Raw genomic sequence first — 18,972 nt, 5'->3', positions numbered from 1 at the left:
AGGCTGGGTCTTCAGGGAAAGCATCAGCCTGTGCAGGGCTGACATATCTCGCCCCAGGTTGGGAACTCTCACAGATTATCTTATCTGTCATTGGGAGGCGTCATGAGAATCTTGTATCCTGGCTTTCCTTAGTGGCATTCCTCACAGTGCTGGTCTGTTTGGGTTGAGATAACCCCCCCCCTCCCAACATCACTGTGGAGTATATATGGCCTTTAGGATGAATTTCCTTGGAGCTAGTCTTGTGAGAACAAGGGAACACTTCAGAACCAGGCCTTAGGCCATCAGAACTAGTACTGCCCAGTAAACCTGGGCAATAGGCAGGATCTAACAAGGAGGAAACTGAGGTCCCTGGCCTGAAGACCTGCATCCGCTGGACCAGTGACATCTTTGATAGCAAAGAGGGCAGGGTACTCAGTGGTCTTGAGAGCTGCTACTTGCAAGCTTTGGCGAAGGGCCTGCCTGCTTCCTGGTGCCAGGAGTGCAGGTCACATCTGGGTTTTTCACAGTGCTTCTCTTCAAGGGCCAAGACCAGGAGAGCCTGTTAGCTGGCACTCTGGCCATTCCTCTATCCCAAGGGTGTTAAGGTCAGAGCTGGCTCACCCAGACACTGAATACTTTCCCACTTACTAGAAGCCCTGGAAGCAAAGAACACACCCAAAATAAGCCTCTATCTAATGATAAACACTCTCACACAACGGAACTGGAATAGTCTCCTTTTTTTTTTTTTCTCCACAAATTTTCCAACATTAATGTCTATAATCCTGACCCTCTCCTTATTTTATTGGATTTGTTTGTTTCGTTTTGTTTTCAACATATGCTAAGAGAGGGCCGTGTCTTACAAGCTGGCCCTGTTCCAGAGACTTGGATGTGGGGACTGCATGGGGGAACCCCACACCCTGAGGCCTGTACTCAGATGAATTCTTTCATCTTCTGTCACGGGGGAGCTACTTGTGACAATAAAGCTACCAGAATGTCTAAGCTAAGGGATTTTTGTAAAACTCTATCTTCGTAAAACAATAGGTTCAAGTAGCGCTGGGTACTCAGAGGCAAGGAAGAGGGCACAGTTACTTAGTGACAAAGTTTTCATTAACAGGAATGATTGCAGCACCACAAACCCACACACAGAAGAAAACAAAAAACAAAAAACAAAAAACAAAAACAACAAAACAGAACCAAACCAAACCAACCAACCAAAACCTCAGCTAAAAAGAAGCTCTTTACACAGTCCCCGTTTCAGAGAGTCCACATAAAAGCTCAGACTCCATAATCACCCCCAGTTCCTCTTCTAAGGGACAACTCTGTGAAGACAAGGGTGCAAGATATCGCTCTGTGGTGCATTCTGAGAATCATATGAAAATAATTTCTACAGTACCGTTTAAAGTTGGCCTGTCAACCTTGAACGTAACAGCGCATAAAATCTATAAAGAGAATGGACTGGAAAACTTGTCTCCTGTCCATTCATTCTTGGGCAAGACATGGGAAGGAAATGTGAAGCTGACTTCTGAGGTGATCTCCACAGGGGCTTAGAAATATCGGAGATTCTTTTGGACATTGGATGTTGCTTAGAAATAACCATCCCTGTCAGGAAGTCCGGGCAGAAATGATGGGAGCCCTGCTCACTACTGGTCCCGGCAGTGTCTTGCAAGCTGGGCTTGCCACCCTCTTCTTCCTTGCTCCACAGCGAGCTGCCAAGTCAAACAGGGCTGTAAGGGAACTCCGCTCACTGACTCCTGTCTTCAGTCACTAAGCCTGGCCAGGGAGCACGAGAGCCAGCTCTTCTGAGCATCATGAAGCAGGCTGTGTGCGCGCGCGGAAGCCACTGGTCCACATCGCACGGCCCTTCTCACTTAACCTGTTTTAATACTGCACAGAGGCTGGATTCAATACAGAAGGCAATGGCTATTCTTAAACACTGGGGCTGTTTGGAGTAGGCTCCCAGCTGGTGCCCCACCTTATTTTGTCCAATGAGACCAAGTGGAGGGGCCTGGGGTCCCTTATTTGGCCAGAATAGTTGGGCTACATTCTGGGTCTAGGCCCTTGGTTCTTCTGCATGGCACATTCATCATGAGATGGAAGAGGGAGAAGTAACTTAACCTAGCAACCACGGAGGTAAGAGCCTGCCACCATGCTTCAAGGGTACATGGCCACTGTCCTGTTTGGGAGGGTTTCCTCTATGACAACAAACTACTACGTTAATTCTCAATTTACCCTGTTTATTTATTTATCTATCTTCTCTGGCAGAGTGCATGAGAAAGATAAAGGATTTGTATAGCCAGCCATTTTAATATCACAGGATGAGAAAGACAAACATGAACATCTCCTTCCAGTGTGTAACGACTGGGCTTCTGAATGTGCACGGGAACATTCGTCAGGTTGCTTCGAGAGATGAGCTAGAGCGCTGTGCTGGTCACAGAGGCTTCTATGACCTATAGCTTTTGTGGCTGAAGCAGCTGCTCAGGTGTCATGTTCAAAAGAAACTGTCCCTCTCCCCTCAAAGCTGCCACAAACCCTCTCAGCCAGAGATTTTTTGAGAATCACTTTTTTTCCCCCTAAGTAAAAGGAGAAACCCCAGAATTATCAGGAACATGAATATTAGTAATCACCACACATTTAAAGTATCGTGTTCAGCACGAAAAGTAAGACTTTGAAAAGGACTTCTTAAAGATTCTATTTAATAAATAACTTTGATTTAAGGAACCACTTTATGCAAAAACTTGAATACATTACTGAAGACTCCTCAGGCTATGAAATAATTAAAAACAAAAAGAAATTACTCACAGGAGATACTCAGTTGTTTTATTATAATTTTCCAAACAAGTAAAAAAAAAATCCCTCCCCATCTTTTGAAAATTTTTATTTATTTATTTTTTTGCTGCTCTGGATGTCAGTGGATGAAGCATCCTTTCAGGAGTTGGCTCCAGGGCAGGAACAACCCAGCTCCTGTGCTTCCTGACGATAAGCGGGTGCTTTCCCATTTTAGGGTTATCAGGGGCTAGTCTAAAGCTCTCACAGGTATGAAAATATCGTTAGTGAGGGTGTTACCCATTTTCTCCGTATGTCCTGGAAGCAGGCTCGTTAGCTCTTTAGTGAGGACGAGCTCCTCAGTGTCCTTGGCCAAGAACAGTGGTCTGCAGAGGTAATCTCGGAGGGGAGAGGCTGTATATTGCTGCTCAAAACAGGGTAGCTAAGGACACATTATTATTATTATTATTATTATTTAAATTTTCCTCAAGAAATGTAGGAGGCACCAAAAAGGAGACTGCTCGGAGACTTGGCTGCTCCCTCAATGTGGCATGGAGCCAGGAGCAGGGCCGCTCTGGGAAGGGTCTCCACCAGCAGAGAGCCCTTTAACCTGGCTGAACCCTGACAGAGGCAGGTGGGGGTAAGGGTGGTTCCCTTCCCTCCAGGCCTCTCTCAGCCCCTACCCTAGGGAAGAAGGCTTGGCTGGGTTCAAAGCAGCCCAATGGGCTGACACAGTGACCAAGGGGGTCAATTCTGTCCCCTCCTCTGGGGCACGGATGTGATCACACCTCCTAAAGGGGCCCTCCAGTGACAGTTCACTGTACATATATCTTCAAAGGAGATATGACCAGATATCATGCTGGCTCACAGGTGGGCCAGTCCGATTGTGAATTCAGGACCCCGCTTTTTTGCACCCCAAGTGTCTCTGGGAAGCCCCTGTCACCTGAGCTGCCCGGCACTGGGAGCGATCTCTACACCTCACCGTGCCCTGAGAGGTAGGTTGTCCAGTGCCCATTCTGTGGTCGCCCGCAGCTTGGATGGCAGTGTGAATGTTGCTCGAGCCGGGGGAGGGGGCATAGGGGGTGCTGTGGGAGGAGGGTTTGCTTATGAAATGGAGGTGGGGAGTCCTAAAGGGCCAGCATCAGCGGGTAGCAAGGTGACTGCTGGAGGTCTCCAGGGACCTAAGTCGGAAGCAGGTGGGAGCTGCAGAGGAAGCTCCACCTCAGGCCGGGCTGCGCGTTTGCTTCTACACCCTGTGTGCTACCAACTGCACGCAAGTGACCGCTACTTGGAAGAGGTCAGTCCCTAGGTTAGGAAAAAAAAAGCATGTAAAACACTCCCTTCTAAAAACAAAGGGCTGCGATTTTCTTTATTTCTCGTATAGAGGAACAAAAATACTCTTGCAATGGCTATTGAGTTTCCACAGGTACGAGGCAGATGCTAGGCTAGCACACCCACTTCCAACAGTATGACTTGTTTCCTATCCGTCTACTACCTGAGTGGCATCAGTGTAGGTTCAGGCACCATTAGGAACGTTTGACCAAACACGTACACGGCACTGACCGAGGAGACGCCGGCCCTTCGGCTGACCAGAGCAAGTAAAAAAAGACCCACAGGATGGAAAAAGCAGTCCTGGACGGCTCAGGGTCGCGCCGCGCGCGCCTCGCGCCGCCGCCGCAGCTCCTCTCGGTAGCAATAGGAGCAGAAGTGCTCGGTCTCCGCGCGCCCGTAGAACGCGCAGTTCTCCCGCTGGCAGCGCCTCTGAGCGGGCCCGGGGCCTCCGCGGCCGCACTCAGCGTTCGAGCGCGCGGCCGGCGCGTCGGCGTCGGCGAACTCCAGCCCGTCGCGGGCTGCGCCGAAGCCGTTGCTGTAGGTCTGCGACTTGTGCTCCGCGGGCCCCGGGGCGTCCGCTCCGCCGGGCGCCAGGGACTCCACCGTGTTGACCGTGCGCAGCGCGCTGCGCGCTGGGCTGTAGCTCTGCGACCACAGCGAGCGGTTCTGCTGCGGGTACGTGGCGCACGGCCGTAGCGCGCCCACGGTCGGCGCGCACGCCTCGTCCCGGGCCGCCGCCTGCACGTGGATGACGCTCTGGCGCGCGGGCGCGGGCGGGCTGCGGCCGGGAGTCGGTCCGCCCGTAGCGGGAGCCGCGCGCCGCGCGCCGCCGCCCGGACCCGGGGACGCCGCGCCGCCCGCCGCCCGAGCCGCCCGTGCGCTCGCTCCAGTCCCGGGGCTCGGCCGCTCCTTGAGCTTGAGCACCAGCTGCGTGGGCGGCGCGGTTGGCGGGCCCGGCGAGGCGCGCTCCGGGCCTGGCGCACCTTCGGCCTCTGGCCTGCGCGCCGGCCGCTTGGCCGTGGTGGTGGCCGTGGCCGTGGCCGTGGCCGTGGCGGCGGCGGCAGCGGCAGCGGCCGCGGCATCCCGCCGCCGTTGTTCTTGCTCCGCGCTGAAGCGCTCCTGCGCGCTGGTCAGGTAGTAGCCGATCATCTCCTCGTGAAACTGGTGCCGGTGGCTGGTGAGCAGCAGGCCGGCGAAGATGAATTTGCGCTCGCCTTGCATGGCCGCGCGCAGGATGTTGAGGCTCAGCTTTACGTCCGTGCTGTACTTCCAGGCATCGCCTCTTGACCCGCTCCCCTTGTCGGCCGGCAACGCTCCCGACGCTTTGTCCGTGGGCGACGGCGTGGTCTTCTCCGATGGCGAGGTGCTAGCTGACGCTCCCGATTCCTCCTTGCTGCCCTTGCGCGACTTGGACTTTTTCTCCTTGCTGCGCTCGGCGCTGTCGCCGTTTTTGCCGTTGGCAGAGTTGGCACGACCCATCTTACCGTGCACCAGGCCGCCTAGCCCGCCCATGTTTTTCTTCAGCTTGATGCCCAGCGTCTTGCTGAAGCTGCCCAGCTTGTTGGCCACGGAGTCCGCGCGTGTCTTGTCCTTGTCCTTGCGCTGTTTCTCCTTCTCCTTGTCCTTACCATTCTTGCCATTATTGCTGTTGGAGTTGCTGCACACAGAATCGCGGTCCGAGTCCAGCGATTCCGCCAGGGACTGTACATCCTCCCCTGCCGAGGCCGTTGGAGACTCTGGCTGTGCAAGGGGAGCCTGTGGGGAGAGATGGCAGGAAAGGAAGGTTACATACAGAAAAGCTGTCCCCGTGTAGGCCCCAAGAACACAGGTGGAGCTGAGGCTGGGATACTGGAGTTTCTTTGTGAGGACTCTGCTGCTGTAGGTGTTGAGGGTGGGGGTTGTCTACCAGAGAGAGATGGAGGTGTTTATGAAATAGGAGCCCACGGAGCACTTCTCTGTTGCAGGGGTGGAACACAGGCTTACAGATGTTGGCAGAATGCTCTGTAGGGACCTCAGACCTCAGTGCCATCCTTTGAGGGAGGATACATGAACTTCTCTTGGAATTCACAGATACCTGAAAGTCTAGACTCCTGAGTGGATGAATAGAGCCAGAATGCCCATGACCTAGCTCGTGTGGCATTCCAGAGCCTCAGTGTATTTTATAGAGAAACACTAGGTCCACACTGTGGCCTTCCTCCATGGCCAGACTACTGGCACCATTAGAAACAAGTTCCAGGTCTCCGTGTAAAGGTAGAGGGTAGCAAGTGAGACAGCATCTCTCCCATACAGATGGTTCACCTACTTATTCCAAGTAGGGGCTACACACCTTGCCCTAAACCCCAGTTCTTCCTCTTGGACCCACCACTCCCTTTACCCAGCTCTGACACATTACTTCAGGGGCTCCCTTCTCTAACTACAGACAGAATGCTAAGCTGAGAAGGTTGCTGGAAATGGCTTTCAGTGAGGACATGGGGTCTTGTGGGCGGGCACTAGTGAAGGGATGCCATGGAGAATAACCTGGATGACACTACCTGGGGACAGCCAATGAGGAGGGCAGAAGATTATGCTGAGCATGACTAGGCCAATCTCTGGGATAGGTGGCAAGCCTGAGAAGGCTGCGGGAGGTCAGGCTGGGTAGGCAGCTGCCATAGGTTCTCCAAAGAGGGGCCTTCCTGTGAGGAGAGTCATTGGGAAGGCAACATCTCTCCAGCCTGCACCGGGTGTGTCAGGAACTAGTACATGCCCGGGCAGGCTTTTTCTGGTTTCTAGAGAAGGGAGAAGCCATTGCTCCTCACTCTATTTTTGTCCTCTGCTCAAGCAGGTTCCAGAGGGATGAGCTGCTGTGGCTAGGTCGGTAGAAGCAAGGCTGGCAGACCTGTGCTCACCACCACCCAGGCAGAAATCCCTCCTGCCACTTGGGTTTGGAGAGAGAGTTGAGTTTTAGGTTGGCTTGCCGGGGACAGTAAAGAGTGTCAGCTTCAAGGCTGAAACAGGGAAAGGGGCTCCAGTAAGAGAGGGAGCTAGGCTGTGTGCCCTTTAGCAGTGGGGTTGTCGGCTAAGCTTTGTACTCGATACGGAGGTCACCAAGGTCTGGCCATGCATCCTACTCTTTGTAGGGAAAAGATGTGCCCACCTGGAAGGTACTGATTATGGATCTAGGGCTGCTGCCATTGCATACCACGAAGGTGCTACAGAGCATCATCCTGGGGCACAGTGGGATTCTGACTGTCACTGACTGGCTGTCTCTTGTGCCCCAGGAACATGGCGAATCAGAGCCACGTGGGGGCGCCCTACTTGGATGATGTCCAGGTGAAGCGGAAGTGAACAGTCAGAACAGTGGGGCAGGAACCATTCAGCGGAATGTCTCCTTTCAGTACTTTGAATCCGCTGGATACATAAGTAAACGGATGTCAGGGAGGACCAATTATTTGCAAGCAATTTTCACAAATCCCTTCCCTTGGGAGTTCCCTCCCAAGATTACGAAAACATCAGTCACACACTTAAAAAGAATCTCAGCATCTGCAAGCAGGGGCAACCCCCCCTCCCACCCCCTGGATGGGTCCGCGGCTCCCCGCTTTCTGCTAGCTTCACCAGAGGCCACCTCCGCCTCGGGGAGGGGAGGGGCGCGCAGTGAGGACTAGCGCTGTTGGTTCCCTAGATTTTCTAAGGATCCACACACAGTTATAATTAATTCCGCTCTGCCGTGGCACATTTTGTTCCGATCTCAGCAGAGATAGTTTTGTGTTTTGACTTGCCTACGGTTTGCTTTGTGAGTGGGTGTGTTTATTCCTCTCCTTCTGTGTAAAATAAGAGGTGGAGGGGGGAGGGAGGGGCCCTAATACGCGCCCGCCTCCCACCAGGAGGAAGTGTTTGGACTAGGAGTCAGAGTAGCTAGCTGGGTCGGGTTCAGGGGCATGAAGGTGTGGGATCTCCCGGAGGCGTGGAGCCAAGCACTGCGCTGCGTGGGGACATTCGGGAGGCACAGCACTGCCCGCACCGCGCAGAGCGGCTGCTGTCGGGTCACTGGGTCGGGGCTTCATGCACCCGAGGCTCACCCGGGTCTCGGAGGGGATGCGGATCCATGTCACATTCATGTAGCTGTGTAGAAGGTTCAGCTTGGCTTCTAGGGACAGGATGAGGCTGACAAAAGAACACCCAGTGAAAAAAAGCTCTGGGGGTGACAGAAGCTCACTCTCCATGCCCTTTAGTCCCCCCAAACCCCAACAGGAGTCCTGTCACCACCACTCTCCCGCAGGGTGTTGGGGTCGGGACTGGATTGTGGGGCAGGTCTTACTTGGCTAGCCGGGCATTGTCGTTGTCATCTTTCCCCCACTCCCAGTCCTTTCCCGGGTCCACTGCAAAGTGCAAGGGCAGCAGCTTGTGTTCCGAATCCGTCAGAGGGATCACAGCTGAAACAGAAGAGAGAGGCACGGTGACAGACAGCTCACCTGCCTGCCAGGAGGCTGGGGGCACCAGCAGAGCTCAGAGCTCTGGAAGAGAAAATTCAAAAATAGCTGTCCCAGGGCAGGTAACCCAATGGAGACAGAAGGTAGACTCAGAACTTGCATACCACGAGTGTTAAGACTATAGGTTTCACATTAACTTATAGTTAACACATTAACAATTTTCTATTATGTATTAGGCGAAGAGCAAGCAGGTGGAGGCATCACCGGGACTGTCTGGGTCTCTTTCTGTTAGAGGGCAGGCATCTCTCTGAGTGTCAGGATGAGAAAAAGCTATGGCTGCTTTTGCTATTTCCGAAGAAAGACCCGGGTGGGTATGGTGAACCATGGAAGGCCATTTTTGGAGGGTCCTGCTCCTTGCCTCCATTTTATCTCAGGGAAGGGCAGAATTTGCAAGTCGGGAGAAGTGTGTGCTGAGTTCTACTGAGGCAAGACTGGAGGTGGGGGCTACCGCCCCCCTCCCCTGCTCACAGGGAGCTCATCTGCACAGGACCAGGCAGCAGGCTCCTACAGAAAGCATTTAGTGACAAGTTCAGGGGAGGCAGTGCTGGTCTAAAGCCCCCTTAAAAGGGGAGCAGAGAGGGAGCCTTCTGTGGAGGTGGTGGAGTCTGGCCTATTATTTCACAGAGGAGCTGGTTCAGCACATAGCACCTGAACGGAAGTACACCAGCCACAGAAATCAGTGTGGGTGGGGTATCTACAGGTGTACTGAGAGCTGATAACAGTTCCTGAGGGATCCCTGCTACCCAGCAAATGGAATCCTTTATGTCACATCTGCTTGCTCCTCAGGGTGTTGCCAGGGGTAATGAACAGGAAGAAGTGTGGAGATGGTTTCCAAATTCCACCTTCCTAATGAGTACCAGTCTCCTTTGTGTCACTCTGCTCAGGATGCCCCACCCCTCTGGAGTCTCACCACAGCAGAGAAGCCCAGCCCAGGGCCTCTGGCAGCAGCTTTGTTCCTTTGCTTGCCCGTAGCCTATGATTCATACTAGCAGTGCCATGGCAAGAACAAAAAGGCAAACAAAACACAGAAAATCCAGGAGCCAATACTGCAAAGTTGAGAAATTGGATGCGACTCAATGCTGCCCTCTAGTGTTTCTAAAGAGACTGTGCGTGCAAACTGCTTCCTCCCTCTTCCTTCCCACCTCTACCATAAACAGATGAAAGGCAGTTTTGTGGATCATCAGCCAGTTTAAGGTTTTCCTTGTGTGTGGCCAGGAGTGGAGCGGTGTAGGTAAGGTCTGATGGGGGAGGGGACAGGGACATCTCAGCTTCTGCTTTGATGTGGCTTTCCTTTCCAGGGCTGAGCTCAGCCTGTCCTGTTCCTCAGCAAACACACATTGAGGCTTTGGTGTGGCTTCCCACCGCTGCCTGGGGGCAGCAGAGGTTTTCCTTAGGAACACTGCATCCCAGACTCACTAGAATTGTGTCCCCTAGGGATTTGTACTTCATACGGAGGGCCAATGCAAGGGTCCTGAATCAGGATGGAGGACTACGTTGTAAATATGCATCCCTGTGGATCTTGAAATCAAGGTGTTTTGGGAAAGATTGTTATAGAGGATAATAACTTGTCAGGAATAATTTCTGTGGGTATAATCTGGGTTTTCTGGGTTAGGCTGTCTACCCCATTCACGGGGCAGAGTTGGTTGAATAAATGTCTGCCAGCTGTGACTATACTTTCCATCCTCTTAGTGAGGGGGTGTGGTGGGGCGTGGTTTGCTTAGCTGAATGCACAGGTTGTGAGCTGAGTAATGTGGTCAGTTCTGGGCAATATGGCCAGGCCCATGTCTCCTACAGAGACAATGCAAGTATATGACGTCAGGAGCAGGCTCTTGAACCTCCCTTGGAGAAGAACTGTCTGCTAAGCAGAACTCTAGTACAGGCTTTGTTTACTTGGGAGCCCAGCCTGTATGTTGTTAGCCACGATGACTTAGTCTGGCTTCTGACCAATTACCTAACCCAGGACGTCCCAGCTTTCTTACCTTACGATTACAGTGTGCCTGGGGATGCTTACCCTCACTAGATAGCCTGGACTGGGTCCCTGGTCTGTCTGCTCTGAGAAGACAACTGAAACACACCCGAAGAGTCTAGTGCTGGCTACCTAGAAAGAGCCCGGCAGCCTGTCAACTCTCCGGTCTTGGGGTGAAGACATACGGCTCATACCTGATCTTTCAGGTATGAGCTGCTGCCTGTTTGAAGGCTGAGGGGAGGTGCAGCCAGGGACATCTCAAAAACAGGCTGTCCTCATGAGCATCAGTTGCACTTCATGTTTGTCCCTTTGTACATGGAAAAACATCTGCTTTACCCAGGGAAACAAATGGCGGCATCGCAGGGCACCCCCTGGTGGCCAATGTCAGTAACAGCAACAGCTTCCAAAATGGGCCCGAGAGAGGATTTACTCTTTGGAAAGAACTCTCTTACCTTTAGCCTGTAAGCCTACCTCAGCATCTCTAACTGGCCCAGAAGATTTGGAACTAGCCTACCCCTGGAATGGGTGGCTCAGCCAGTCTAAGTGAATGCCTCTGAGGGAAGATGGAGACAACTGGGAGGGGTCGATTTGACCCTAGTAGGAAGAACTTAGCTCGATGTGTTATATGCATGAAAGAAGAATGCAAGCCAGTGAAGTTATGCAGGCCCTTCCTCCAGAAAAGAGAAGCTCTTATAGGCTCCCATCTATAGGACTGAGCATGGTGTTCACAAAAAGGACCGGTGAGGGGCTAGAGGAATGGCTCAGTTGGTAAACTCTCCTCCTTGCAAATATGAGGTTCAAAACCCAGCACCTATTAAAGGCTAGGTGCAAAAATTCATGCCTGTAATCTCAGGGCTGGGGAGCTGGAGATAGGAGGACCTGGGGCTTGCTGGACAGCCAGTTGAGCTACATCAGCAATAGACCATGTAAAAGGTCAGCGATAGGCACAAAGGGACTGAGGAAGACACAATATTGACCTTGGGCTCCCATCAGCATAAGAACATGGGTGCACCCTCCACCTCCCCCAGCCCCACAGAAGATGGGCAAGCATCCCCCGAGGTGTTCTCTGCAGAGCACCTCGGGGCAGGTGTTCCCCTCTCCACCAAGGAGCAGGAGCACAAGTTGCAGAGCTCAGGTCCACAAATGCAGGGTACGGTGAGGACAGTGTTCTGTGCTACCAGGAGGGGGTGACCTGCCTTGTGTGTCCGGACAGATTTCAACATGTACACTAAAGTAAAGAGAAAAAAAAAGTGTGCCTGTTTCCAGGAATGAAGTGATTTCCTCAGTCTTTCCTGCTTGGAAAAATGACTGACTTTCAGTAAGACAAAACAAAACAACACCCTGTGAGGAAGGAGGAAAGAAACCAACACTCTAATGTGTTGACAAGACTCTAACACTGGTGTGCAGGCGTGAAGTTGTTCTCTTTTTGTTTGAGAAAGCATGACTTCTGCATGCTGTGGAGCTATTTTACTAGATAATTTGAGAATAGCAGTTTTTCTTTCAGTCTTTAAAGACACCACTTCATTATCTTTCGCCTTACCTGTTTTATGAAAGTCATCATGATGCCGGAAACAATGCTAAAGGGACCAGTCCTCTAAAGAGACACAACACTATGGTATGTATGCTCATGTCTCATATCACATCACACTGTTAGAGCAAGTGCATCCCATTCCACTTTATCTGCATCCGAATACCCCAGTGGGTGCCATCTTAGACACAACTGAGGTGTTGCAACTATTGGGGACTGAATGTATCTGTCTATAACACCGTGGGCACCATGCAGGACTTGATATCTGATTGTAGAGAGAAGAAATTAAGTATCAAAGAGAAGAGCTAGAAATAACAGTAAAAACCAAAACCAAAACAAACCCCACAACAAACTAAAACAGATGCAGAACAGCTTCGAGAGAGTTACAGCCAAGGAAAGACTATGAACACCAATACTGACCAGTCAGAATCAGCCACACTGCAATACAAAGTAGGAAAGGTTGGGCAGGAGGCAGAGCACCCAAGAACTGCAGGTCAGTGACAGACAGCTTAAGATCTGTGTACTGTCACTCCAGGGAAATGAGCGCAAGGCAGAGAAAATGTTAACATACACTCAAAACAAACAAACAAACAAACCCACCACAGATCAGGGAAGCATGAGAACATCACCAGGGACAGTGACAGCATGTAACAACAAATACATCCCTTCCCACAGCAAATTAAAACTCCTGAGAGCAAAGGCACAGAGGAAAGACACATTCCATACAGAGAAAGGAGGATAAGATTAGGAGTCTCCAGTTCAATGGTAAGCGGATAAAGCAAAAGGTGATAGCTTTAAAGGGATGAAAGAAAAGCTGCGAATTCTAACTCCAGCAAAGCTCTGAGAGAAAGGTGATCAAAAGCTTTCTCAAACCCAAAGGAGCCAGTTTACCGCCTGCTTATCCGCACTGGGGAGACTCAAAACCTCACAAGAAGAAGAAGGGAGGTGTCTCCAGTAATGACTTAAATTTACCTAGAGTGATGGAAATGGAATAAATGAAAGTGAAGGTCAAATTCCCCCTTTTTTTCCTTTTAGTAATTCTGAGATAAGCAGATTTCTGCAGCCAAGAGAGCAGAATCGGTTCTCATCCATGGTGAGTGTGAATGTGTGTGTGTGTGTGTGAGTGTGCGTGTGAGTGTGTGTATATGTGTATGTGTTTCTGTGTGTGCGTGTGTGTGAGAGAGCGTGTGTGAGTATGTGCGTGTGTGTGTGAGAGCGTGAGTATGTGTGTGTGAGTGTGTGTGTGAGAGAGTGTGATTGTGTATATATGTGTATGTGTGTGTGCACATGCGTGTGTGTGTGTGTATGTGGTGTGTATGTGTGTGTGTGTGTGTGTGTGTGTGTGTGTGTGTGTGAGTGTATGTGTGTGTGCGTGTGAACAGGTGGTGCAGAGAGTGAGAGGATTCTGGGATGCAGTTTCCCTGCAACCCAGGAAGCAGACAATATCACTTGAAAATAGAATCTCCTTAAAGAGTCTATCTGTAAAACCCTGAATAATCTGGGCAAATAGAGTTACTAAGTACAATTAATCCAAAGTAAGACATGGAAGGAAAACAAAAGAACAGGCAGAGTTAGGAGAAAAGACTAGCAAAGATGGTGGCTTCCTCCCATCCTTATCATTCATATAACTAAATACAAATAGTTAACACTGTCAAAAGATAATTATTGTTAGATTGGGATTAAAACAAAACAAGTAAAGGTAGCTTGCACCACTAAACTAATTCCACAACGAATCTAAAGATATCATATAGGTAGTTTAAAAGACAGTCTCCAATACAAAGAGCTAGGGGAAGCCACCCAATATCAGACAAAGAAGAGTTAAGAAAAATGGTTACAAAGAAGAGGACCATTACATAACAGTACGTGGACCAGTTCTCCAGACAGTCATGTGCAGCACGTTGTTTGCAAGTGCACACAGCACATGCACTAGCTGCTGTACCTGCATCTCATGGGCCCGTGGGTGCCTGAGCAATGGCGCTCACTCTCACGGACTGTGTTCTTTCTACACGAACACACCAAGGATGGGGTTTAATTCGTAAATTAGTCACAGTAAGAGATTCACAGCAATAACTATCGAAACACAGCAGTATAAGATATACTGAAATAAAAGCAATGTGAGTGTGGTCTCACTGTTGATTTTTGGAATTTTCCGTTTAATATTTTCAGGCTATGGCCGAATGCGGGTTATGGGAACAACAGAAAGTGAGCTGGGGCTAACAACCATAAAGGAGAAAGGGCAAACATGGTTTGGCTGGACACTTGGCCAACCTTGTCTTAGTAGCTGACATCTGCCAGTCCATTGGTGTGTGCCCTACCCTAAGTCCCACTGGCTCAGAAACACAACAGAAGGCTGGAGAGATGCCAGCAGCTGTCGACTATGTGGAGTGAACTGGCCGTGGGCTTAGAAAGGTGGGAGGACAGGCGTGTGCCCAGTCGCCAGCCTCTCCTTCAAGCCCTGCCCATCCTCTCCTGAGCTACACAGCAGGTGCAGACACCCAGCTGCCTCACCAGGCTTCCTGAGGGGTCCATGCTGCTGCCCTCTGAAGACCCTGGCTGCTGTGTCCAGGTATCTGGTGGATAGAACACTTGGCCAGCATCACTCAACTGAGGCCGGCACGGAGGACAAGTGGCACCACCTGCTTTTAGGAGCCAGGAGCTCAGGACTGTCATTAGGGCTGCTCACTCCCTTCACCTGAGGGCATCGTTGGCAGCACAGATCCTTTCATTTCTGTATGGTTTTCTGGTGCCACCAGCTTGAGCTGCTGTGGCAGAACACCACAGACAAGGTAGCCTGTGGGCAACTGAGATTTCTTTTCTTCTCAATCCTGGAGGCTAGAAATCCAAGGTCAAGGTCCAGGCAGATTCAGTGACTCTTAAAGGTGTGCTCCAGGTATTCAACCTGGTGTAGAGCTTGTTAGCCATTGAATTCATCTACAGGCTTTGACCTCCTTTCAATCTTTTGTGAAGTTTGTGGACCAAGAGTCAAGTGTGCCAAAATGTGACAGCCTGGGCTGTAAACTAGAAGCCCTGGTACCCTCACCCTGGCTCCTCTTTCTCCATCAGGTGGTGGTGGAGTGTGGAGGAGGCGAGGAAGCCACGAGGGAATGTATAAAGATCAGATGACGTTCTTAATGAGTGGACACAGCCATGTCAGGGACCAGTGCCTCAGACCCATGGGAAATTAGCAAAATCCCATTGTGCCAGGCACAGAATGGCAACACCTTTCTCTGGTCCAAGTACGGCTCTTTACAAATGGCTGGTCAGTGTGTGCACTGTTAAATGCACTGGAAGTTAAAGCATGCGGTCAGGGCTGGAGGTGTGGCTCAGTGGTAGAACACTAGGCCCTGGGTTTGGGTTGCACATCAGACGTAGCTGACAAGCTGCTTACACACTTACTGCTTACACACTTACTGGCTCCTTGAGATTTCTAGATGCCTCATTCTTATAAAGTGTGTTGTGTCTAACCGACAAGGTTGCCAGCTGCTCTCGGTGAACTTCTTTGTGTTGACTTACTGTTGCAATAAACAGATGGTAAACCCGACCATCTGCAGGCCTCCTCCTGGAGTCTGAAGCTGCCCGGTGCTAACCGGATCTCCTCTCCCAGTGTCTGACCTGATGCCCCAGGGTTTCTTGCCTTTGGTGTAGCCCAGCGGTTTGCATTCTGGAGAGAGATCTCAGTAATCACCTCACACACTCCTCCACCTTCGTGAGGTACCACAGCCCTTGCTCCCCTTCTCTAACACTGAAGACGCCTGCATCACTAGGTCCAAATGCTGTGTGAATCCATGCGCAGGCTGACCGGAGACACCACTTCCTAAGGCCCCTCTCTAGCACTTGCATACTACCCAATCACTGGGCAACTGTCTTTGTGGGCCAAGTGTCCCCCTTTTGAAGGCATGGTTTTCACTCTACTCATTGGCCACTCCAATGCTATGTCACTGTGGCCATTCCCTGGAGATGGGTTCTCCTTCCTCATGTTTCCCCTCTGTAAAGTGGGGGTGGAAGATGATGAAGACTAAGAAGTCACCTCTGGTAAGAACTAAGAACCTCACCTGTTCTTGGAAAGTACATGACATGAGACCACCCAGAGCTTGTGGACCCAGCCCTGCTGTTCTAGCCCATCACCAACATTCAGGGACAGAGAATGCCTGCACCCTCTGCGCCCAGCGCAGTGAGACCAGGTAAGGCTGCACTTGTCTTCATGGGCACTCTGCATGGAACTGGTTGGTTATTTTGGAAATCTTGCCATTAACTGCAGACTGTTTTTTTTTTTTTTTTTTTTTTTTTTTTTTTAAGACAGGGTTTCTCTGTGTATCCCTGGCTGTCCTGGAACTCACTTTGTAGACCAAGCTGGCCTNGAACTCANAAATCTGCCTGCCTCTGCCTCCCGAGTGCTGGGATTAAAGGCAAGGCGTGTGCCACCACGCCCGGCTAACTGCAGACTGTTAAATATTTGAGAGCATTGCGCAGGACACATGTAACCCCCCCCCATCTGTAACGGATACCCTCTGATATGTGGGTGCCACTGTAGTGCAGATTAGCTTATCACACATCAGTGCTGTTTGGATAAGTGGCCTGTGTTGGTTGGCCTTTTTTGTCAACTTGTCAGGAGCCAGGGACATCTGGGAAGAGATTTCTCCATTGAGAGGATGCCCCATCAGATTGGCCTGTAAACAAGCCTGCGGGACATCATCTTGATTACTAACTGATTGGGAGGGCTGGAGGACCCAGTGAGCAGACTGTGTTACCCCTGGTGTAAGAAAGTACCTTTCTCCTTTGAAAAAGGCTTTCTAAACTGTACTAGCAGGCCAAGTGCAGAGCCAGATAAGGAAGCTGGCTGACTAAACAAATGTAAAAACATAGTTTCAGCAGTCAAAATGACTGAGATTATAAGCTGCCAAAACAATATTAGCTGTTCTCAGAGAAATAACCGTAACAAGATTAGCAATTCTCCTGCTCCCTGCCCCAGTCTGAATTCTGACAAAGACCACAAGCCACCTGACCTTGTTGTAAGAATTCCCCTGTCATTAATAGCTGTGACGTTAATAGCTGACCCATAAGTTCAAAATGTACTATTACGTTGCTGACCAAATCATAATAACCCACCATGGGGGCAAGCAAAGTGAGGGACTAGGCCAAAGGGTTGCTTAGTCACTATACAAACCAACCAATGCCTGAAAGGGTTACTTGCTACACCAATGAAAACCCTGTTACCCAAATCTGTCCCTTACAAAGGTATAAAAAGTGTGTTCTTTCTTTGTTCTGGGTCTTTCCTCTGGCCTGTGTGCTGAGAGGGGAGTCCCCAACATGTTGGAATAATAAAAATCTTCATGTGTTTTGCAGCGATGGCAGCAGTCTTTGTGGTCTTAGTGAGTGAAGGTCTTTTGACAAACTCCAACAAAAGCAGGCTGAGAAAGCCATAGAGAGCAAGCCAGGAAGCAGCACTCTTCCATGGCCTCTAGTTCAGTTGTCTCCAGGCTCGGCTCCTGCTTTGAGTTCAGCTGTGACTTCTCTCAGTGATTGACTGTTACCATGGTGTGTAGGTCAAAACAAAATAAGCAAGCAACACACACACAGACACACACAGACACAGACACAGACACACCAACCAACCAACCACCCCCTCCCCCAAAAAACCCTAACCAACCAAACAACAGTAAAACAAAACAACCCCCCAAACCAACAAAAGATGCCTTTCCTCCACCATTTGGTTTTGGTATCTTCTTAGCAACTGAAAGCAAACTAGGAGAGAAACTGGTACCAGAATCATGGGTACTGTTGTGGTGCACTTGACCACGATGATTGGGGAGGACTATGGAGATGTTAGGAACTTTGGATTGGACAAGCTATTGACTACTCAGAGCTTAACGGGTGGTTCTATGGCAAATTGGAAATTAAGAGTGTCGAGAAAGAAATGCAGATGATGGAGGCCTGGCTTGTGACGTTTCAGTGAAAAGCAAAGACTCTATTAAGGCCACTCATGTCATTCTTGGTCACCTGTAGATGAAGAATCAGTTATGATTAACAAGAGACCTGAGCCACTGAAATGAAACTTTTGCTTTACTGGGATTGATGCTGTTTAGTTGGGGCTGAGAAATCAGCTGTGATTACTAAAACGCCAGCATCATAGAGGTGACATCTTCTGGAAGTAGTTCTTCAGGGTCACCACACAGAAGCTGTGGTCCAGAGTGAGCCAAGGCTGCATCTCAAGCTGGAAGCTGAACATGGTAACGTGTAAGGGTCTCCTATGATGCTGAGTTTTGTGAGATGAAAGCTGCAGGGTTGAAGGGGACAAAGCTTGGCATCATGTGGCAGGGTCAGGGTCCTTGAAGAGAGGCCAGTAGAGGCCATTGGTGGATATACAGACCAACTACCATGGAGACACCAGCATGTGAGAGATGCCAGAGCTGTGGTGTGAGCACCAAGGACAGCAGCAGATGTGGGACAGTGCTAACATGAGGCTATGAGACAAGCTGTGTGTACCGGATGGCAGTGGTGGAGAAGTAGAGCTGCCCAGGCATTTTGGAGCCCAGACGAGCATTAGTGAATCCCAGATGTTGGGTACTGAGTTTTTAACACTGTTGGAATCTGGTTTTTGCTTTGATTGCAAATGTACCTAGTGGTACCTCTTGGAATAAGGAAGTATGTAACTTAGTTTTAATTTTATAGGAGCCCACAGTTGAGAGACATTGGATACTGTAAAAGAAAACTTGGACTTTTAATATGTTTGAATATTTTAAGGACTGTAGGACCTTTAAGGTCATATTATGTTCTATATTAATAGTAACACAATTTTGAGGACAAACAGGAAAAGAGAGGTTATGGATTAATACTGATGTGTTTTTTTGTGTCAAGTTCAGAAAGGATACATTTTTGCTGGTTGGCCATTTTCCTTTTTGTTCAGCTTGACACAGGCTAGGGTAATCAGGTGAAGAGGG

At 50.2% G+C, this 18,972-nt stretch overlaps 1 protein-coding gene across 3 annotated transcripts in view; it reads right to left on the bottom strand.

The window, feature by feature from the left end:
* Nucleotides 1-2,840: 2,840 nt before the first annotated feature.
* Otud7a (OTU deubiquitinase 7A) overlaps nt 2,841-18,972 on the bottom strand; it is a 291,717-nt gene continuing 275,585 nt past the window's right edge. For all 3 annotated transcript variants that reach the window (XM_029543856.1, XM_029543858.1, XM_029543857.1), the window contains exons 12-14: nt 8,369-8,483; nt 8,130-8,214; nt 2,841-5,829 (exon numbers count right to left, since the gene is read on the bottom strand). In XM_029543856.1, coding sequence (XP_029399716.1) covers nt 4,384-5,829; nt 8,130-8,214; nt 8,369-8,483 — 1,646 coding nt within the window. In that variant the 3' untranslated portion in view covers nt 2,841-4,383. The remainder of the gene's footprint in view (nt 5,830-8,129; nt 8,215-8,368; nt 8,484-18,972) is intronic.

Source organism: Mus pahari, chromosome 1, assembly GCF_900095145.1.
Source record: "Mus pahari chromosome 1, PAHARI_EIJ_v1.1, whole genome shotgun sequence".
Classification (NCBI taxonomy): domain Eukaryota; kingdom Metazoa; phylum Chordata; class Mammalia; order Rodentia; family Muridae; genus Mus; species Mus pahari.
The sequence above is the reverse complement of the archived record's forward strand: the minus strand, read 5'-3'. Positions and strand labels throughout refer to the sequence as shown.